The following is a 23511-nucleotide window of genomic DNA, read 5'->3' on the forward strand; positions in this document are numbered from 1 at the left end:
CAGCCAAGGCCGTTTAGTGTTTATAAAACTCAGACAATTAAACACGGTCGCAGCCCTGAAATGCTATAATTGGAAAGCGGCCTGTGACGATGTCCACCGAGAGGGACCGGCTCCCCGGCACCGCGGCGGGCCGGGCAGCAGGGCCGGGCAGGCAGGGCCGTGCCGTCCCGCCAGCCCCGCCGGGCCTGACCGGGGCCGCACTGCGCAACGCCCAGCCGGGAGGGTCCCTGCCCTGCCGAGCCTACACGCTACGGACATGGAAACAAAGGCTGGGGGGGGAAACGGAGGAGAAAAGGGACTTCTCCAGGGCCACCCGACAGCCAGGAGCTGGCTCGGACGTGCAGGCTGGGTCCCCTGGGCACAGGCCGCGCTGTGTCCCCGCAGGTTCATGGTGGGCCCCCGTGCCAGCCTGAAGCTGACATTGCTCCTACAGGCATTTATCAGGGCATAAAGACCCTCCCCCTGCCAAGCTGCCATTTTGGGAGGGTGAAGGGGTTGGCCTTGTCGACTGGCCTTGTCCCGTGGCTGCCGCCTGGGGATTTGGAAATGGCCACTAATGGGGCCCGGGGCCCCAGGCAGGCTTTGGGGTCGCAGCCAGTGGGGAGCCGAGTAGTTGGGGCTCTTCCCGGGATGTAGAGTACTCCTGCAACCTGGCCTCCACTCTTAGCCAGTTCTGGGTACCCCAGTACCAAACACCATGGATGCTTGTTGCCCGCCGGTGATTGAACAGCCATTGGGAGCTGCGTCAGGCAGCTGTTGAACTCGCTCTCCAAGCAGATCTATGTCTTCTGTAAAGTCTGGCGAGTGGGGAAGATGCTGTGTACCGGACTGGGATCACCACAGCCCTGCTCCAAGCTCTGCAACTGACTCACTCTTTCACCATGAGCACATCACTTCACCTTTTTGTGACTCAGAATTTTCATCTATCAATTAGGGATTTATGAGGTTTAATTAAGGTCTGTGAAGCCCTTTGAGATCCTTGCTTGAAAGATGCTGTGCAGGCATAAAGTGGTGTACGCAATGAAGAAAACAAGAGAAATTAAATGCTCCAGACGAGAGAGAAGAGAGGGCAGATTTCCCACTGCTTGGTCTCCCAATTACATGCTCCTTGTTTGGATGGCAACCTCACTTTAACCTGTGGACAAACGAACTTGTTCACCCCTTCTTGCAGCAGACAGGCGATGACGTGCAGCAGCGTCTTACTCATTAGTTAGCCTTCAGTCATCTTCCAGAAGTATGAGCAAACGGGGAAGGGGGAAGGGAGCGAGGGCAGGTGAGGAGTACGAATTCCAGAGAAAAGGGAAGTATCAGAAAGCAAGCTAGGATGTGCAAGGGCCTTTATCGCTGCTGCTGAGATCTAGCTCTGCATAGTAACAAACAGGAATAGATCTCATCTGTCCCTAGAGGTACGTGCCCTGGAGCAGGGAAGAGCTGATGAGTTACAGCAGAGAGGAAGCAAGAGAGTCTTCTTATGCAAGGCATCTATTTCGGTGTCAGAGAGGTGGTAGACTTCACTTGAAGGAGTCTGAGGAAAGTGTTTAACCTAGCTAGAGTGAAAAGTTGTTTTATCTGTGTTTTTTAAGGTTAAGGCCTTGCTTGCAGAAGTCGTTGAACACACACTTTGTTTGAAGCTCATGCTTAAATTTAAGCATGTGCTTAAGGCCTTCACTGAATGGGGACGTGCTCAAATTTGTTTAGGTACTTGGTGGAAACCAGGTCTAAGGGGTGGGAATCTAACAGCAGCTGTGAGACTAGCCGGGCCACGAAGGTGCCCAGGAGCCACAGAAAGCAGTAATATGTGAACAGCCTTGCCATACTATTCATAAGGTCAGGCTGACCTGGGGGAGGAATGGGCAAAAAGGAAGCTCCATCTCCAATCTTTATTTTCTTCCTTTGCTTGCTGTACAAACAACCCTGTGGAAGCTGGCTCCAGTAGGTGTGGTCTGTGTATGCACTCCTGGGTGTGCCACTTTGTTGTGTTAAAAGGACCATTCCTCACCTGAAAGCAAGTTTCCAGGTTGTCACTGACAGTCACATCAAAACTCGTGACCCCTCCCATCCCCCACCTGCATGCCTTCCCTCTTACGTAAGAAAAACAGAGATGCCGGTTGAGATGAAACCCAAACTAGCCCTGGGTTTGGTGTCTGTTTTTGTTCCACACTGATCTGGGACTCCTCTGCCTATCTTTCTTCTGAGCTGCCAGGAAAACAGATGCATGATAACTGCTGCTGGCTAGAACAGCCCCCTGCATTCGGGGCAGCCGTCCTCATTCTCCTCCTCTCTCCTGGGAAAAGCTCCCCCAGTCCATCCAGCTTTCCTCAGGGTTTCTTAAGCTTCCTGTTGGGCTGGCTGGTCTGCTCTGAACTCCATCTTTCTGAAAGTGCTGGTGCCCCAAATTTGGCACAACGTTTAGCATCAGTGAGCACTTTTTTGGGATAAAGCATAATAATGACCTTCTGTGACATACTTATGACACTCCATTAACATATCCCAAAAGAAATGTCAGCATACCGTTGACTCATTGTATGATCCACTCTAATTCCTCCCCAGATCCTTTTGTGTAGTACTGCTGCTTAACCAATTATTCCAGGTCGTTCATTTGTGCACTTAATTTCTCCTTCCCAATCATAGTACTTTGCTGTGTTTTTATTGAATTTTATCCAGTTGATTCTGAGCAGCTTTTGCAATTTATTGAGATCACTTGAAATAATAATGTGCAGATTAATTGTTCAGAAAATCCTATGCACAGGCCCATGCCTGCACCCATAGCTGGTTCCAGAGCCCAGCCTTTCCGTCTTAAAAACAAAGGCCTCTAGCACTTGATGGCATTCTTGCAATATTCAGCTGAAATGTCAGGATGAAGCCTGGCAAAGCTGTGAATTTTGGAAAGCTCTTTCAATGGAAATATGGAATAAGAGCATCTGTTCAGCTGGCATGGCTTTTGGTCTCCGATCATCTAGCGTTGGTTTGAATCACTGATATTTTCTGTATTATTACTGGTCTTCAAAGCGTGCAGTTGCTGAAAATATGCAAGCTTGAAATCGGCTTCTGACTGTAAGGGAGGAGACAGAGCTACTGTTGTGTGGTTGAACACCTGGACAACCACAGGTCTCATCAAGAATCCCCTGGCCTGGGCTTCCCCTCCTAAGGACTGGAGTTACAGCTCCACTGCCATTACCTTTTTTCCCCACTCCCAGCCGAAGGCTCCGGATACAGGTGGTGTTCAAGAGTGAAAATGTAGGAATTTGGTGTCCTCTGGTGGCAACTGTGAGAGTTACAGTTGGCAAAAGCAAGCGTGACCCTCCAAACGCAAATTGTCATTCGGGCCAACTGGCCATGTGCTCCAGGCGGAGCAGTGATATTACTTTCCGCCCCGCACTGTAAATATTTCTAGTCCAGTCTGGCTTCTACAGTTTCTGTATGCTCACCCCTCCTATTTATTTTATGCCTGGTTAGCTGCTGCCCTTTCTGGAGTGCTGAGGTGTGTGTGACTTTGGGTTTAAGATTGACTTGATGGTGTTTGCTTGTTGTTCCCCTGTGATTTCTTTGCCCCACAAAAGGAAATTTAGCTTCTGTAAGCACCTCTTCACAGTTAGTGAAGGCTTTAGCTGCTTGCCTTTGCATGGTCCCGTAGTAAAGTAAGCGTGCCTGTGTCCAAAGGCCTTTTAACCCACTTCTCTAAGCACTGGATCTACTACCCTCAGGCTTGCCCCAGTGCGGTTCCACTCACCGGGTGAAAGAACTGGTGAGCAAGAAGACACAGAGCACCTGGACGGCCCATGTTTGGCTCTTTTAGCCACAAAACAGGTGAGAGCAGCTCAGAGCATTGCATAGATGGTGAACACTACGGTGGGAGGACGTGTTTGCCACAATTTGCGGTGTGTAAAGTATGTAAAAGCAGTATGCTGAGCTATAAGCTCCTGGCTCCAGGTGCTTCTGCTGGACATGGACGAAAACTGATCAACCTTGAGGACCTTGGAGTGTAAAGGTCTGTAAGTGTTTGGCACAACTATAGCCAGAAGAGTCAAATGACCCCATCCCTCATGAGAAAAAGCAACCTTACCCCCTCTCCCCATCTCGTCCACTATGCTACCGCTTGGTAGTCTTCTCTTTTTCAAGGGCAGCACAAGAATTAATGATGCAAAAGGTATATAGCACAGCTGGGGCCGGCTCATTGAGGTCAAAGGGATACGTTTTTTGACATGTAGAGGCAGGCTGAGAAACAAACTTCTGCGGGGGAGTCAGGTAAACAGAGGGTTTTAGGGTGTGGGTAGATGGACTAGCAAGTCTGGGACATCGTGGCACCTAGACAGGCTGACCCCATGGAGTCCGTGTGTTGTACCTTCATGTGGGAAGAGCTTCAGAGAGCACAGGAGAGTCAGGAGCTTCCCACATGGTTGCTGCAATTAAAACGCTGGCTGAAAACAGAGCCCCTTTGTGGCGTGAATACAAACAGCAAAAAGCTGGCACTGCTTTGGGAATTTTACAACTTAATGGAAAAGGAGGTGGGAAAGGGAATACTAGCATTTCCATTTTACAGAGACCCACAGCGCTTTGAGACTTGGGCTTCAATTCACAGAGGTATTTATTTAGATGCCTGATTTCCATGCAAATCTTTGAGAATTAGATACTTTGGATGTCAGCATCAATGAACTCACCCAGAGACCCACAGGAAGAGAGCACACATTTTCTGATCCCTACCCTAAAAAGCCATCACTGTCTATCAGAGGCAGACAGACTGCTTCCCTTTGCTATCTGCCTTCCTGCCAGCGCCGCTCTCTCAAGCCTGTGGTAGCGCTGGCGGACTCTCCTAAGACTGTGGCTGTAAACAGGGCTCTCCAGAAATGAGCATTATCTCCTGATCTGATAACCGAGGGGCCAGCTGAAGATGAGGCCATGGGAAGTATCTGGTCCCCAGCTTCTTGCTGTTTACAGACTCAAACAAATCCTCACACTACAGAAAAGTCAGTAAAGGGTCCTTAGCAGAGGATCTTTAAATCTTGAGTTCTGCTGTTCTCCGGGTGTTCAGAGCCCTCAGCTAGCTTGCAGCTGTTGTCAGGCTTCAGCTGGCCTACAGAAAGGCAATGACTAGCAGGAGGACCCCCCCTTCCTTCCCACAGTCCCGGGGCTCCTGCCCCTGTGGAGCAGGGGGATTTCAGCCTATGGCATGATCTGCAGCTCGTCTGTATCAAAGGCCCAGAAGCTGGTAGAAAAGGCACTGAGGAGCAGTTCTGGCTTTTGCTGTGAGGGTACACCACCTTTTTGTGACAGGCGTTGGAGCATGAGGGACCTGTGCCAGCAGTACAAGCTGCAAAGGCAGGGTGGGGTACCACCGGCCTCCCGGCAGCGCCGAGCACAGCCTGTGGAGACGGACTTTGTGCTTTGCTTTGGTGCCAGCCTCAGGTCAGTGGCTTGTGCCCTTGCCAGGCAATCTGTGTGGGAGGTTGTGCCTTCCTGCAGGCACAAGGAAGAATTTTGAGTTTCCTTCGCTTATTAATGTTGGATCTGAGATTTCATTGTAATATTGCTGCCTTTGACTGCTGCTTCATAGTTCATCCAAGACATGGGTATAACTTCAGCGGTGGCCTTGCTTATTTAGTTATTTATCGCCACAGCTCAGGTCTCTATAGCAGCCCTGCCAATCCCAAATATCCAAGCGAAGAGTCCAGTGCTCCAGTCAATGTGGTGAGCTTAGAAAAATTTACTTTAAAGAAGTATATTTGAGGCTTTGTGTTTGCATTTATTTTTACAGGTGTTTCTTTTTGAAAGCTATTTTAGAAACAATTTAGATCCTCCTCGTCTGCAACTCCAAAAGGTTGGATTTTTTTTAAGGAGGGCACCAAGTACTACAAGGCCTTTTGCCCACTTTCAGTAACCTGAACATACGCAGAACGGTACTTTCCAACTCCTGCCCCAAACGGCTACATTAACGTTTGGTTTCTCCTTTTTCTTCGAGTATTTGCTTTCTCTCCAGCAGGTGGTAGCAGCCTCCTTCAAGCTGTGCAGCTCTCCTGCCTGCTGCTGCAGAATTGCTGCCCTGTGATTCATGTCCCTGGCTGCCCTTGGCCTCACTTCATCTCCTCACCCTCCACTGCATACCTGAACTCTCCTATGGAGGAAGATCTGCTGTTTAGGTCCAGAGCGTGCACTAAATTTACCAGCAACTTGAAGCACAGCAACAGGAGGCGTTGGCACAACATCATGAGGAAACGTGAAATGTCTTACTGTTGTATATGATTTTCTCCTAACGGTTTCACAGCACTATCATGTTCTACCTATCTCACAGCACTATCATGTAGATGGAAGAATTCAGGGATATGCTTCCTAAATATAAAATTCAAGATCTAAGGCCTTGTCTAGGCAGTAGGATTAGCTGAAGCACTGACAAGTCACAGACAGGCTGTATCTTCAAATGAAATGGAGAATCAGTCTGCTTTGTATTTCCACAATAAGTCCTCTGCTATGCTGGCGTAATATGATAGTTTTGTGGATGCAATTACATTATCCTCTGATATATGGCCTCTGCTTGTTAGCAGCTGACTGAGCTACTTCCTTAACTTACTCAGTAAAAGGTTGTGCATTTGGTGACAAACATCTTGGGCTTAATTATGAGCGGTTGAGTGCTATGGGTTTTTGTGTCTGGTTTGGGGTTCTTTTTTCTTTTAATGTGCAGCTATAGAGTCATTATTTGTATTTTAAAACACTGGTCCTATAGGTGAGGACCTAGATAGGTTGTCAGAGTTTCTGTTTTCAGTATTCTGAATAAGTAAAAGGCATGCAGGAAAGAGCTCTGTTTAAGTGAGCAGATAAGGAAAAACTTATAGACAAGGTAGAAAAATCCCTTGGCTTTCCCAGCTATAGCTCCCATATCAGGTATAAGAGGTGAAGCTCTAAGTGTATTATAAGACACCTAAAAATGTAGCAATGGGCCAAGAGTTTGTCTTATATGTTTTAGTGCATATGTTTGAGTATCTGTTTGGGTGTTGCTTACTTTAAAGCTGTAACTGGGACCTGACTTTCATTTTTGTGGTATTTTGCACTGTTGGGCCTGGATGTGTGAAACAGGTCCTTTGCTTGAGAATGTACCAAGGCACAAAACTTCTGCTCTTCACCACCAACTCCCATGTGAAGCTCTTCTGTGCCGGTTGTGTTAAGAGTTTTCTCCATCCAGGGCAGGTGACAAGAAGACTCGCACGATTCAGGCAGAGTTAGCCACCAGGTCCAGCTAGCTCCTTGCCCCACCTAAGCAGAAGCAGGCACTTTAGGGAAGATACAAAATGTTCTGTGCTGATCATTAGGTAATTAGCTACATGGCTGCAGTTCCCTAGGGTATTCCTAAATACTATCAGCTGAGGGTTGGCTCATGGTCTGGAGCTCTCCATGCCTTCTGTAGCTGCATCTAGCTTTGCCTTTGCAGTAATGCAAAAGCTTTAATTTGTCTCTGACACCTTCTACATCTAAGAGAAAATTCTCTCTTCTCCCTTTTGCAAACAACTTTGATTTTTGCTGCCACTAGCTATTTGCTGTTCAATCTAGGAGCTATTTTGATGCTTGGGTGGTGGGAAGGAATGTTTACAGAAGATTTACAAGCCTTGCAGTTAACGCTGTTTCCCTTCTGGAGCATGTCACAGTGTCTAAAGACTAAATTCTTACTCTTGGAGCTGTGGTTTATGGCAAATGTATGAATTAATGCTATCTTCCTTTTTGTGTTTTGCTTGGTGTACAATGAGGAAGAGACTTTTTGGGATTTTAAACACTTCCAACTCATTAAGAAGTCTGTTTCTCAGACTTGTTGATAATTAGAGCTTTCTGTTGAAACAGGAGGAGAACTGCTCACATCCCATGGGCAGAAGCTGTAGAGATGATCTTTAACATGCCTGCTGCCAGGACTGGTGGTACTCAAAGGTTTGCATTACTTCCCTCAGCGCCCCTCTGCTTCTTTTCTCACTATCAAGGAACTTTATGGTCTCAGGTGACACAGGATAGGTGACATCCCTTACATTGTCTCACTTTAGGACAGGGTTTCACAGCACAAGGCAGAGCTGTGCTGCCCTACACCTCGTCTCACTGCTGCTCTGGGTGGAGGCTCGCTCGCCTTGCTCAGATCACGACCCTTCCATGTTCTTCTGTGCTGTGTCTGATGTTCTTCACACCCCTCTGGCAGCCAGTTAAATGTAGGTTTTTGGAGTTTCAGTGAGTCAAATCAGCTTGGGGAAGGAGCTGGTGGTTCTGGAGCTAGTGGAAGAGAGACAGGCACAACATGAGGCTGGTTGAAGGCAGGGAAGGAGACAGGAGGAAGAGCACCACCTTCCTCTTTGGATGGATGTGGGCTGTTACATAGGGCTCGGTTGCCCTTGTTGCCTCAGGAACAGAGGCTTCTTCCCTTCCTGGTAGAGACAGGCTAATGCCAAATTAATGTGTTATGTATTGCCTGGAAGAGCCTTGACCCTGCTGGAAGCTGACTCATGTGATCAAGGTCCTCATATTTGCCGAGAGTCCCCCTGAGAAGCGCACAGCTGTCTCTGGACAAGTGAGAGAAGCTGTGCCACTTCTGCACTCCTTTGACCCTTGGATGAGTCAATTTATAAACTGGGATTGCACGTGTCTTTGAAATAAGATACCATTGTTGCTTTGCTTTCCAAGGTAAAGAGGCTAATAAATTTTATGGCTGCTGAGTTATCAACTTCTTAAAACATAAAGGAGGAAAAAGAAGAGAATTTCTTTCTTCACAGCCTTAACATCTAACAGGCAGCACTCCAGGATTATCAATTCATAGAGGCACTTACCATGAAGATATTGTTAGGCCTGTTGTTCCTTTGGTTGCTCTCCTCAGAAGGTAAGTTTTGAAAGGCCCTTTGAAAATTCAAGTTATGCAGTATTTAGGAATCTATATTTTTAGTTGTTGCAAGGTGGGTGTATAGCAGGAATCTTAGAAGCAGGATGAAGCAAATCTGTGAGTAAAACTGTGATCTTGCATGAAATTTTGGGTATGTTTGATCATTTTCGATAAAGATACATGCATTGGTTTGCACTGTTCTGGGGACGGACTGCATTTTAGGCAGGCACTAAGGCTTTCTGATGAGAAAAACATCATCAAAATAATTAGACTAACAGTGAGATCTGTCCCCAAATGGTGCAGAAATTCAAGCAAGGGACAGAGGTTTTCTCTGAATTCATATCTATGATCGTCTTCTTTTCAGTGATAGAAGATTGTGTGAATGGGTTAGGCAGCATCCTGGCACTCAGGGCATCGTTGTTCAGACTTCTGCAAATTTCAGGGTGGAGGGGAGCCTTTGTTCTCTATACTGGGTCTGTGAAGTCCACGTTTGATGCCAGATGCCAGTTTTGTAGATGCTCTAGGACTAAAAATGCTGTGTATGTTTTGGCCTTATTGGCTCTGTGCCTCAGCTGTCTGCCTGTAAGAAAGTAATGATAAATAGTAATAGTGCTTTACCTTAGCAGTAGGCTGTGAGGATAAGTATCTTCAGAGGATTATAAGGTGCTCTGATAACTAACCAACTGTTACGAGGTTTTGCTTCCTAAAATAAACAGAAGAAATGATCACATCTGAGCTTTTTAATTTAGGGGAAAAGATGCATGGTGACTGCAGTTCCTGTGAAAATTTGATTCAGGAAAAAATGTTGATTGATAGCAGCCTATAAGAATTATTAGCTGAAACAGGTTAACTATAAGTGCAAGGGAGGAAGGAGTAGAATCTTTCTCCCATATTTTTGGAAAATTGTCAGAAAAATACTTTACTTTGTGATGTTGAGAAAATTGAAAATACAAACTACAATTATTAAATGGTGGAGTAAGGAGTAACTATAATATTGTGAGCAGCAGGAGTTAAAAAAAAATCATCCTATGGAAAGCATAAATCCAAAGCAAACTAAAAAAAACTAAAGAGGTTAAAATTTAATCAGCCAAGCCAAAAATGAATCCGAAGGGAAACAATGAATCATTGTTGAAGGAACAAAAACTAATAAATCCTTTTTCAAGTATATCTGAAACAGGGAGTCTGTAGGGCTGACTGATGTATAAAAGAAAGCTGAAACCCAACAGAAAAACTAAATTAATTTCTTTTTTCTTTGGTGTCCTCTGCACAAGAGCTTAAAAAAGACCTTGCACTCAGAGCCTTTCAGCACGGGACAAGCGGGGGAATGGTCAAATCCTTGGACAAATTGATAACAAATAATAAAAGAACTGCCAGGATTAGATTATATCCACCCAAGGGAGTGAGCCAAGCAGAAATATGAACATGTCCATTGTATTAACTGTGGTGCAAACTATTTCTTGAATCAGTATTGGTGTCAGGAATGGAAGCTGGCAAATGTGAAACCAGTTTTTATGGTGGCCTCCATTTTAGCAGGATCTGGGGAACTGCGGTGGTAGTTGTACAAAAGCAGTAAGGTTGTCTTCTGCACTAGTCAAATCGGTGATAGCAGTGTAAAGAACAGAGTGAACTGACTTGGGGTAAATATGATATAACAGGGGAGCTTCCCTGCGGAATTGATGAAGAAAATCCATGACAATGGGCACATGCTCGCGGATTGATTATCCAGCTGGGGTGCATTTGGATTTCCACAAACCTTTTGAGGAAGAGCTCCTAAGGAAGCTAACTTTCACAGTGTAATGGCGTGGGCCCCTGGTTAAAAGCTGGGGACTGAAGAATCAGACTGCAAATTTTCAAACTGTGAGAAGAGGGGAGAGTGAACCTACAGAGGCTCGCATTGATCTGTGTTGGGACGTGGGCTCTCCCCGTATGCGGAAGTGATCTGGATAAGGGGGCACACTAGCTTGCTGATGCAAAACTATTCAGGATGCTCAGAATGAAAACTTAAAAGTAATATACATGGGGAAAACTCACTCTAGCTATGCGTATGCTATAGTGAACTCTAAATTAGATATTGGTCACAGAACATAGCTGTCCGAAGACATCAGCTCAGTGTTAGCAACAGGCAGAGAGACAAACAATTTCAGGAGTCAGGGAGAGAACAGCATAGAAAACACATTTCTGCTGCTGTGTATAGGTCCATAGTTCACCCACATCTTGACGGTTGTCTAGACTTTTCATCTCAGAAAAGATGTGGAAAAACCTAGGAGGAAGATAAAGGGGAAGAGTGCTCAGACTTACGAAACAACTTCCATATGAGATCAAATAGACTGACTCTTCAGCCTGGAAGAAGGATGGATAGGTACATGATAAAAACATACAGACATGTGCAAAATGGTAATTTTTTGGAAACAGGGGAATGACTACTCTTCACAAGAACAACAAGGAAACAGATCAAGTTATTAACGAATGAGAAAGTACTTTTTTTTCAATACGTAATTAAATGAGGAAGCACCTTTGCCACAGGACTTGGGGGAAAGCCAAAAGTGTGAAAGAGTTAGCAAAACTCTTGGAAGGCAAATTAATGGAAGAAAGGTCTCAGGGAGTTCTTCAACATTAAGTAATTGCTTGCTCGGGGAGACCAATAGCACAGAGAGTTGGGAGGATAGAGCATGGAAGTATAACTGTGTTTTCCTTATTCTTTCCCTAAGCAGCTGCATTTGGATGTTATCAGAGGCAGAATCCCAGATGGACCTTCAGTCTGACAGAGTACAGCTGTTCTTAAATCTTTGAAATATCGAGAGATCGTTCCCCGCCCCCCCAACTCCCAAAATCCTGGAAACTGGGATTGGACCCTCTTTCTCCCTCAATGTAACCTATAGATCTATTCTCAAATATAGTTTAAATTAGTGTTAAAATTCTCAAAGATACTGAGTTTCTGCAACAGATTTGTGTGATGCAGACAAGTCCCTCATTGCGTGTGCCTCCAGTATCTCAAACAACAGAGCTGGGGTTCTGGTTATTGTCCTGAGTAAAGCATCATCTAAAAACGTGAATTGAAAAAGCATAAATTTTGAGTAAAATGTCACACAACAGCCAGGCAGCAACTGTCTCAACTTTCTACTAAGTACAGTAAAAATAATATAAATTTGTAAATATCTCATGGCTGAAACCCAAGTGGGGAAAAAAAACCCCAAACATATGGAAGTCACTGATAGTTATTGAAGATGGTTAGTGTAGCTCATGAGACAAGGTGAGGTGGTCATGGGGAGCAGTAGTGGCTTTCTGCCACCATTCTGACCTCTGTACATTGGTGCCCGTGGCCACTGGGGCTGCCCAGAGCCCCCTGCTCATGTCGGGCACGTCACCTCCTTGCAGTGTAAGCACTGCCAGCTGCCCTACGCCCAAGCGTATCTCACCTGCCGGGCTGAGCTGGCTCTGCATTTACTCTGTCTTTGATATGGAAAGAAAGGTGTACAAGCAGAAGTACGCAGCAGGACTAAATATTGCAGAAGTAGCTCCTGGATGTTAAAGGACGATTATTCTAAGCACAGCAAGAGTCGTTATGAGACTTGCTGGATGCTGATGGCTTCAGTGTGGCAAGCAGGGACAGCTGTGAACATGCTTTGAAGTTCAGCTGAGGATCCAGACCCAGACTTCGTGGCTACCTTTGTGGAGATTTTAGGATAACCCAAAATCTATGTGTATAAATCCATGTATACTCAAGGAAAGAGAATAATGTTTACTGAAGTAGCTACAGGCCTGACTTCTGGCTGCACAGGCTATTTCGTCTGTCAACACTCTCTACTAAGAGAAGAAATTGTAGCTGTTTCTGTATCACTATTGCAAACTCATAACAGTGTGATGTTGCTTTCTGACTGTGGAAGATGTAGATTAATGTGAATTGCTCCTTTCTAAGGAGTTCCACCTTGTACATGTTCAAATTACCCTAAATTTGGACAGAATAAGACTGCAGCAATATATGAAATGTGCTGAAGAGGAAAACAGATAGAAAAGGCCTGTGGAGGATGAGGTTGGTTGAGGAGATCCACAAGCAGTCCATCACCTGTGTGTATGACTTCATTGTATTCCACTAATTTCAACAGATCTTACCTGCTTATAATAAGTAAAAGCTTGTTCTAGTATAGCAAAAACTAAGAAAATACATTTGGTTGTTGGGATGAGCCTCACCTTTGGAAAGCAGGGCAGAAGAGAAAGGTTGCTCCTCTCAGGATTCTGCGTTTTTAGGTATATTACGTCTTCTGAAGTGTTTTTCTAAGGTAAAAAAAATAGCACAATTCATTCTTTACATGTTTTTAAGGTAATGCAGATCATCTGGAAGAACAGGGGAAACTAAAGGTAAAGTATCAGTATAGCTTTATCTTTTTTTCCTTTTTTCAATACCTATCATCACCTCTCTGGCTGTTGCTTCCTCTGAGGCAGGCAAAAGAAGAAAAAATACAGCTTGGTGCTCTAAACTGTTTGATTCTGCAAAGAATAAATGCAAAGCAAATGACTCGGCAATGTGATGTTGCAGCTGCAAGATTACAGTACCTAATCAGGAAATAAAGATTTCTCCGAGCAACGTTTGTTATTAGGTTGCATATCCTGTACGTAGATCGATTGTGGTTAGCACTTGTTCCTAGATGCTCTGTTGCTCTTTTAGAAACGCAAGATTAAACTCTTCCTTGCACTTCCTTGTGCAAAGTGTGTGCACCATTAAAGTCCTCCAACTGGGGACCAGGGGGTGCGTGGGGACTGTGGTGGCCCTTGTTGCAATATAGATTTCATCTTTACGTAGTAGCGATGATCAGCTAGCCAAACATGGTCATAGATATGAGGGAAGCCCTAGCCAAATCACCCTGGGGGGCTGTCTTTCATCTCTCTTTGAAGTACTAGATGTTGGGCCATACCTACAGTCAGGATTTAGGAGGGCATTAAATAATGTTCCTAGTGGTACTGAGCTGTCTGTCATGCTGAGTGAATAACATCACTCACATCCTTGCCCCAAATGCAACTCTTTTTATCCCCTCTTTAGTGCTTTCTATGATCACCTGGGAATTTTCCCAGTTGCCAAGGTCCCACAATTGGTTCATTCTGCCTTTCCTGTTGCATATTGGAGATGTAGCTTTTTGTTGTGTCCATCGGGTGCCTCTTGGCGTGTGAAGATGTGTGCAGTAGCTGTCCTTATGACCTCTTCCAGATTAAGCGCTCACTATTTGCAGCAATGGATGTAATAGGTTGTGTTCAGCACATTTCTTTGTTTGCTTAGGCCCAGTTCTGTGGCAATCAGTAAGAAAACTGAGCAAAAAGTGTCAATTTTTGGAAAAGTGGATTTGAAAATGCAGCTGTCCAGATCTGTGTTCCCATGTATTTCTAGCAGAGGTGTAATTGTTCTTTAAAATTGCTGTTACATGAGTAAGAGCTTGGTACTGTGTGAGAATGGAGCCCATAGGACCCCTCCTTCCACAAATTTCCTTGTTAGATCTAAGCAATCAACCGTATTTATTTGTTTACGTCAAAGGCTCTAAGAAGCTTCCAGTTTTCGTGTGAGCAGGCGATGTTACCTGACACCCCTTCATCTTCAGGTTTGTGTTTGATATTATCCTTATGGAGGCTTTCCTCCCCAAAATTATTTGAGAGCAGGCTGGGGGAGATATCAGCTGTTTGAGGGGATGCATATGTGTGTGATGTGACTGAAATGGAGGTAGGCTCTACAAACTCCTTAGTTTTTTGTTCTATTCATAATTAGTTTTCTACCATAGTTTCTTCAGCTGCTAATCGAGGATGCTGCTATTACTTGAATCATTCATAGCAGTGTTTTGTGATCTGTTCTTGCTTGATGGTTGAACATTTCAGTGCTTTGAAGCACTCAAAGTATTTACTGAACACCTGAGAAAAGCTTCTCATCCTCTCTGACTGATTTAAAACTGCCCTTCGAAATGATCAGTATAGACTTCTTATGTTTTAATCAATTTTGTTATGTTTTAGTATACTGGTGAATGTAATTTTCTTTCAAGGTTACTGCTCTTTTTTAACCTGGAATCTTTCACTTTTCTGCAGTTCATGCTCTGAGGCCAGCTGACATTAAAACAGTCACGGCAATAGGAAGTTTGCAAAGAGTAAGTACAAGCCGGAATTGTGCTGAACGTGACCCATTTCCTCCGTTGTGATGATGAAGTGAGCTGATGATGTAGTTTGGTTTGGGGTCCCAGTTAGGGCGTTCAGGACTTGAATCTTTCCGCAAGCATCAAAGGCTTCTGGTAAAAAATGACTGGAAATACCTGCTGTTCAGTGTTCCAGTATACCCTGAGTCTAAAAATAGCCAGCTGACTTCGTGCAGGAGGAAATGTGATCACAGTGCTCTTGCAGAGAACCATGTTATTTGATTTGAGTGCTTGGATTTTCCTAACAATGAGCATAACAGATCGAATAACTGGAAGAAGAAGCTGAGAAAATTCAAACTGGAAAAAAGTACAATTTTGGTGATCACCATTAGAACAAATTATCGAGAAATGCAGTAGATTTTCCATCCTGTTGAAGTGTTTTCCGTAGAGTCTGGTTTCCTATATAGAAGGCAGAAGCTCTAGAAGAATCACAAAGATATATTTCTGATGTATAAATCACTGGGTAAAGTTCTCCTGTCTGTTCTAATACAGTCAGATTTGGATGATCTTTACTTATTAATAGTTGGAAGTGAATATCTGAAATAGATTTGAGGCCCAATTAAAAGCTTTTAATCACAATTCTCAAGCTTTGAGGAAGTGTAGAAATGCATGTTGGGCAAAAATTGGTAGCCATTGCAGGGGCTACAACTGCAAAGAAATGGGGGAGATTCTCCTTTATCACAAAACAACTTTCAAATTTGAGGTGGTATTCATCAAGACATGGGATGCCTTGGGATGAAAGCTTTCCATTAGAAAATCAGCACTCCTGGACTCCTTGTGAGTACCTTCCTCTTTGGAAGAAAATAATTGTCCTAAATGGAAAGGTACTTCACCCATAGCAGATGCATGGCCCTTTAGAGCAAGTCTTTTTTGTGCTAATGCCTTTGTTGCTTGTGGATGGTGCCATAGAAAAACATATAAATGATCTTCTTTTAAGGAATGTCTACTTTCCTAGAGCAAACATGTCGGTCACCGTCTGCTCCTCAGACTCTCTGAAATTAATGAAGTTCCTCTGTTTATGTTAAGGGGTTTTTTAACAGACACCATACTGGCTGAGTGCCATCCATGTAAATTATCTAAATGACTTCAGGTCATGTCCCTTGTTGAAAAGGAGTGGATCCAGAGAAATTTGGTTTAGAACAGCATTTCATTTGACTGAATTTGAGTTCAACTAGTCAAATTTTATTTTAAGAAGCCATACGTTATAAATTCATTAATGAAAGCAGTAACTAAGAAAGGATTACTAGACTATGAAAATATGCTATAATAAGGAAGCTCTGGAAAATAATTTAAATCTGTGAGTAACTACAACACAATGGAGAAGAGTATGTGGAAGACAATGCTATTTATAACAGGAGTGGAATATGGTAGGGGAACAGCGTAGGTAGAGCTAGTTTACCCTTTGCTTAATGCTATTCTTATTGTTTGCTTGTTCACAGACACCAAGATCTGGTGTACATCATGAGGATTTTCTCCAAAGGTAACAACGAATTGTTAGCATTTATAAGTGCTAATTTACTAATGATACTAATTTATACAGTATCACAGTGCAGAAATTAGGCCCAAACAATTCTTATTATTGTTTTCTAGAGAGGAGGAGAAAGCCTGTGTAAAATATAAAGGGTTTTGAGACACTGGATCCTTCCGAATCCTTAGTTAACAGAAATTCTTTGTACTTTTTCAAGATACAGAACTACCTTACGGTTGCAATAATCTTGATTAAGAATCATTGCTACATGATGAATCCCAGGTAGTAAATATCATCATCTACTAGTTAGAGACCAGAAAGCAGGGATTTATCAGAGCAAAGAAAGAACCCAGGAGTCCTGATACCCCTGTCCTCTGCTTGAATGATTCCCAGTGCTTCATGGACAAGCCTTACCCCATTTTCTTCTTTCATGCCCCCTTAGCAGATCTAAATCAGTGAGTGAACTTTGTGAGTGAGTGATCCTAAACCTTGTAGATGCAAGTCTGTGTAGCTTTTTTGAGTCATGGCATTCCAGATGAGGATTTGGCCCTGCACAGACAAACTTTAAAAGACTAATTTTTTTAAATGGTTGCACAAACATCCGTGTCCACTTCTATGTGGGTGCACACAGAGAGGTCCCTGCATTACTGTATGTATGCACAAGCACAATTATTGCAACATGCAGAGTGTACAGAGACACAAAAAATTGAGATCTAAAACTGTGTTCTTACTCAGCAGTAGCTGATGACATGACGGTTTTGGGGAAAGAAAGGCCCCGTTCTTAATTTCAGCAGCTGCCATGAATATGCACTCCGAGCTGTAGCATAGCTAATAAGAAATTGAGGCTGTGCTGTAATATAATTTTTCTTTGAGAAATGAAATAACAGCAACTTCCTGTTTTCTCTTCCCTTTCTATAGCACAGGAAAGAGCATCCTTGAAGTGAGCGTGGAAACTTTAGCAGGTGCGTCTTGCTGTCACAGTGAAACTCAAGCAAACTGATTGAACGGCACGCTAGCAGGAGCTCCAGGGCTTTGCTGGGCTGCAGAGCAGGTGCAGCACAAGCACACTGCAGGGGGGTAAGGGAAGCCTGAGGGATGGTGTACTCGGGGGACATGAGTACAGCCAGGCTGGGTTATCTGTGCTGGCTTTAAAGACACTGTCCGGGTAGACAAGTAGTGGTGAAGAAGGGGAGCCGCAGACTGCTGCAAGAGTCTTACATGCCCAACAGGGTTTTTTGGGCTGCTACTACTACTCGCGCCACAATCCCTGTTTGTGTGTGCTTGCTGCCCATGCTAGCCCAGTGAAATCTTGTGTGGGTTTGCCTGTCCAGTACTCTTTCCGCTGCCATGTATTCAGGATTTACACTGGGGCTGCCATAGATGCACCACATATGTGAAATCATCATCTACCAGTTGGTTCCAGCTGGCTCTGAAGGCAGCTTTGACTTGCTTGAAGGGTGTTGCAAGTAAAACCTTCAGGTCCACTGAAATGCTGAGTTGAGTAGTGGACATCTCCAGGGTCCTCCCCTCCAAATCTTCTTCCTAGTGTCTTAATGTCACCTCCATTTCCCTGTGAAAGGGGTTTAAAACCTGGCAACTCTCAGCGCTTCAGGAGGCTGTCTCTGTGTAACCCTTCCCAGTAGCTTCATTTCTACAGCTGCCAGTATTTAAATCCGACTACACTACTTGTGGCTGACATAAGAGATGGGGATGGAGGTTTCTGACCTGACTCTGGAGGCAAACTCAGATGTCAAACCTCCTCTTCAGAGGAGCAAACCCAGTAAGAACAGCTGCAGAGGGGCTCAGGCGTACCTCTCATGCATGCCAAGAGATCCTCAGACTTTACATTTTCTGGCTGTTTTAGTTCTGTTGTGTTTGTAATGAAATGGCAGAGTAGCAATCCCTGGTATGCAGAAATCGCCTAACCTGTGTATGTCATTCAGCTCTCATTAGCAGTTTTAATCCCTCAGTCCTGCATCAGTCTCCTCTGCCTGGCCCAAAGGGAGCAACATCAGACAGTCAAGCCATGTAAGTCTGAGGGGTTTTTGGCTGGGCAGTTCATTTACAGCTGGCAAGGTGGGGGATGGAAGCCTTTAATGTTGGAGCACTTCACTGGACACAGAATATGTTCAGTACTGGCAGAGACTGCACAGATATTCCAGGGACAGACCCTGCCACTGTGACTCAATTGTCACCTCTCAGAAGCAGGAGGAACAAAGCCCACTGTGCGCTTTGGGGTCTGGTTCACCTGACTTAACATCAGGTCTCCCTCTTCATAGCTGCAAAACAAACATTTTTGGCTCAAATAGAATTAGAGGTGTGCCTACCAAGCTGCGTCTGCTGTTTTCATCTAAGTGCACATGTCTGAAAGTGAGATGCCTGAATATGAGCTAATCACCCCAGGCTCTCTGTGTAGCACAGACAAGTGTCTAATCTTAACACACTTAGGAGAGAAAAGATTAATCCCACCTGAAGTCTCAAATGTTGTTTGATTTAATGGTGAAAATCAGCCAAAGCTTTACCCTAACTGATGCCTCCATAGTTTCTCTTTTCCTTTCTGCTTTTCAGAGACCTCCTGCATCAAGCTGAAGAAATAGTGAAGCTCATGAAAGGGAATCAGGTTTGTTTAAAGCACAGGACAATTCAGAGAGCTTGGTGTTGAAGCAGAGAAAGGGAGAAATGTGATTAAATACTTTAAACAGCACTCAAAAATCTCTTCAAAATAGAAAATGCTGTTTCTTGAGGTTAACGGACTTTGGTCTTTCTGTAGTAAATAAGAATCAATTCTCTACATTTCAAGGACAGAGTTTTGTTCTTGAAAGTATCCCACCTGGTTTACGTTTGTCAGAGTGTCTGAAGAGCTTGGTAGGGAAGCCAATATGTTTGTTTTCTATTGGTTAAGGATGTGAGACCTCTGCTAGCTACATTTTGTAACTGTGCCAGTGTTTCTGAGAAGCCAACCCAAAATAATAATTCTCGGTATTTGTCTCTTCAGTTTCCTCTTGGTCTTTTAGGATCATATTTTCAAAAAGGACTAAGACCTAGATTTGCTTTGGCTGATGTCAGTGGTTAACGCTGGCGAGAGCTTGAATTATCACTTATGGCTGAGTGCTTTGTCAATCCCATCCTGGAGTTTTACACATTCATTTTTCTTCTATTCTTAACCCCGAGGCATGTTATTTGTAAAATGGTCTTGACATATCGGGAAAATGTAATTGCCAAGATGATTCTGCTGTTGCCTCTTTGCTCTACAGGGAGCCCATCGGACTGTTTGTACATGGATTTAGCACACATTTTTGTGGAGCTGCGTGGTTCTAACCAATGCTCTTCAGTTTGGCGAGAACTGCCTAATAAACATAGCACAGCTGAACAGGGCTCTAGCTCTCAGATTCTTGCTGCAGTCTTCATCTCACTAGTGTGAGCCAATCTCAGCAGTTCAGGAACATTAACCCTGTCAGCAAGCTGCAACAGTGATGGAAAGAAGCATCAAGCTCTGTGCTAAGCTGTGCATGCCCATCTCCTCCAATGGCAGCAGCAATTTCTGGCTCTAACCTGAGCTTTTTATAGGTGTACATTGAGCTTTAATTGCAGCATTTGCTGCCTAACCATCCATTTGCTGTCTCCTGTTGGGAAAAGCTGGATGGTTTGTCAAATGGAAGTGATCAGGGTGGCCGGGGTTGGGTCATGGACTACTGCTTGGTCTTGCTGATTTAAAGCCATAGCAAATCTTGTGTGAGAAAGGAAAATAGCAAATAGGTTTCTTATCATCCTATTCCTTTCTTTTTTTTTTTTTTTTCTCCCAGATGATGGACTTCCAAAATGACTGGAAACTGATCACAGTTTTTTTTAATGCTGAAAAGCCATGCTCTTCTTGTGCCTCCACACAACTGGTAAGCTTTTCATGGGGTGGTTTAGCAGTCAAAGCAGGTGGTTAAGATGCTTTCCCAAGCTCTGCTCTCTGCCATAGTGAACCAAAGAAGTAGCTGGTTCCGAGATGTTGGAATGACTCTATCCAGTGATGTAAGCACCTGGCACACTTTTTTTTTTAATTTATAAACACATGTACTTAATTTGTGATCCCAAGTCTGAGATGCCTTAGTAGAATAGCTCTTTTCCACCTTCAAGTCTAAAGATACTTTTCTTCCCCATCCCTGTCTTTTTTTAATATGTTAAGTTGTCTCATTATAGGCAGTTAAATTAGAAGACTAGTTCCATGTTTTTTTTCTTGGTGCTGGCTAAGTCTGAATACAGAATATAGTGGTCGTTGGTAACACTTCAGTACATGGCTCAACATACGGGGTTTGTGACTTTTGGCAAGTTGATAACTTTGTTTTTTCTACTAGTTTTGATGGCATTTCTCATCTCATTTACAGAAGAACTGCATATTGGACAACCTGGAAAAACTTAAAGCTGTCTTGGATTTTTTGTATAAAAAGGTAAGATTTATTCATCAACCTTGAATACCTGAATTCTTTGCTGATTTTTCCAGTCTCCCTTACTGGACTAGGGCTTGTACCACTGTTCAGGTGACTGAGAACACCAACCTCATTGACTTCAATCCACGGGCTTCATTCATTTTCAATAAGTGTTTTATTCATGCTTTAAAAAAGCTGATGCATGCAAGTGGAAAGGATGGACGGGTAACTGCTTTGTTTTGCAACACAAGTTAATGTACCACTCAGTCTTTGGGGTTTTTTTAAGTGATTTCTATTAAAAATGGAGTACGTCTGTCTAGGTCTGAAAGTCATTCATGTTTAGCAGAGCTGTTTGTGAAAATAACTGATGTCTAATTACTGGATGTGTGGAGCTACCTAGGCAGTGTACAGGCTGCCAACTACCCGGTAATGACTTTTACAGACCAGGGAAAACACCCATTAAAAATATGTATAATGGATCTTTTTTCCTATTATGTGTTCATTTTAAGATCTCAGCATTTCTAAACGTTTTCTAGCTGGCTGAGCTAAGAATTATCTGCTTATCTAGGATGGTTTCTGGGAAATGCTCTGCACTGAGTCTTAGTCTACTAATGAATAGTAGACTAGATGCGCATATATCACTACTAAACAGACTATTAACCGTTTATCTGAAGTATTTCAATAGCATCTTCCAAGAATTTTGTTTTGCTGGATTGAAGGCCTAAAGGGTATTCTAAACCTGCTACAGTTCGATTGCATCAGGCCACAACCACTCGTTTTTTTCAGACTGACTTCAACGAATGTTGTGGACAGGTGAAGTTCCACCTGTGCATTCTCTTCAGATTCTCTCCACTATTATTTCCAGAATCTGTTTATGTGCACTTGTAAAAGTGAAATATCATTATGTAAATGGAATGCTGCTTTCTGCTTGGGGGAGAGGTGAGGCAGGATGCACGAGTGCTTATGCTATTATACAGGACGTTTCATCCCCAGCTTTGCATTGGTATGTTGCCACAAAAATGGTAGTTCCCAGTTCATTTGAGTTCAATTTAGTTGGCTGGTGGCCACTTTGGTCATGTAAAATGAATTGCTGGGTCTCAGTCAAGAAGTTATGGTCACAAGTACTTCGTGAATGATGATCAACGTTATTCTAGACGGTAGGCATAGGAGTAGGGTTTAGGACAGAATTGGCAAAGACTTAGATCATTGATTTTATGCAGGCAGAATCCCAGGCCAGAGGTAACACATGTGAAGCTTAGATGTATTTACCATTATCACTACCTGCTCATCTTTAATTGCAAATATAACACGATGAATTTTTACTTTATCACTGCAGGTTCCCAAGGCTTTCGTAAATCTGGTGGATTCCACTGAGCTCACGACTTCCTCTCTTGCATGCCAAGATTACAATAGTGCCAGGTAACAGAGGTTCCTTTAAATTCTTGACACTGTCTCCCACTGTTGTTCAGACACATAGATATGTATACGTATTGACTTTATAACTGAGGTAGAGTCTTCTGAACAGTTTTTCTGCCCTTAATAGAAAAGTATGTCAAAGATTTTACGTCTCCACTTTGTTTCTGATAAACTTTCTCTGCAAGTCATATTTTTACCTGGAAGAGTAGGTGCTTTTAATCCTGCCAGCTTGGATAGCATATGTTTAAATATTGCACACTGTTGTTGTGGTGGATTGACCCTGGCCAGCAGCCACAGGGGAGAGACTCTCACTCACTTCCCCCTTTACCACCCTCCAGCAGGACAGGGGAGAGACTAAGAAGAAAGAAAGCAAGAAAACTCATGGGTTGAGATAAAGGCAGTTTAATAGATGAAAGAAAGATTGGGGAAAATAAGTTACACAAAGGTAATCACTCACCACCTCCCACAAGTGGAGCGATGTCCAGCCAGCCTGCAAGCAACAGCAACCTTGGAAACCAAAACACCCCTCTCCTTCTTCCTCTACCTCAGTTTTTATTGCTCAGCATGACGTTACATGGTATGGAATATCCCCTCGGCCAGTTCAGGTCAGCTGTCCCAGCTCACAATCTCTTGCCCACCCCCAGCCTACTCGCTGGGTGTGTCAGAGCGGGGAAAAAGAGAAAGCCACAACGCTGTACAAGCACTGTTCAGCAACAGCCAAAGCATTGGTGTGTTAGTAACAGTTTTAGCACAAATCCAAAACACAGCACCCTTGGGCTGCTATGAAGAAAGTTAACTCCATCCCAGCCAGATCCAGTACCGTGATTATGGTCACAAGCCTGCACAGTCTACCTACCCCCAGCTCTTTAGTCAGTGCTACTTTTGCCCTGCAACTCTCAAGTCAAAAACTCTGTAGGCTCTTTAAAAGTTTAAGTTTCTAGGTATCAATGTTCACAGAAGGAATAACATGTCTTAAAAGCACATTGTTAGGCTATGTGAAAGCTACTACTCTGGCTTAGGGTATGGTAGGATGGAGAACATCCAACTTGTCAGTTGGTAACTTATGGTAACTGTGTGCCTAGATGCTTTCATCCATCTCCCTTTCTCAGTACCTTGTAACAAAAGCGTGAGCAGCTATGTCCCAATTTAGTATGGAGTAGGAGTGCATGCATGGACAGTTAAAATGAAGTAGTTTACAGATGATGAGACGAC

The 23511-nt window shown here is 43.8% G+C and overlaps 1 protein-coding gene across 1 annotated transcript in view; it reads left to right on the forward strand.

The window, feature by feature from the left end:
* Positions 1-8787: 8787 nt before the first annotated feature.
* PLB1 (phospholipase B1) overlaps positions 8788-23511 on the forward strand; it is an 82389-nt gene continuing 67665 nt past the window's right edge. Inside the window, exons 1-11 of the mRNA XM_075146844.1 lie at positions 8788-8836; positions 13155-13192; positions 14358-14421; positions 14897-14955; positions 16440-16480; positions 17387-17430; positions 18412-18496; positions 19037-19088; positions 20272-20358; positions 20842-20904; positions 22220-22302. Of these exons, the coding sequence (XP_075002945.1) occupies positions 8788-8836; positions 13155-13192; positions 14358-14421; positions 14897-14955; positions 16440-16480; positions 17387-17430; positions 18412-18496; positions 19037-19088; positions 20272-20358; positions 20842-20904; positions 22220-22302 (665 nt within the window). The remainder of the gene's footprint in view (positions 8837-13154; positions 13193-14357; positions 14422-14896; positions 14956-16439; positions 16481-17386; positions 17431-18411; positions 18497-19036; positions 19089-20271; positions 20359-20841; positions 20905-22219; positions 22303-23511) is intronic.

The sequence above is a fragment of the Calonectris borealis genome, chromosome 3 (genome assembly GCF_964195595.1).
Source record: "Calonectris borealis chromosome 3, bCalBor7.hap1.2, whole genome shotgun sequence".
Classification (NCBI taxonomy): Eukaryota; Metazoa; Chordata; class Aves; order Procellariiformes; family Procellariidae; genus Calonectris; species Calonectris borealis.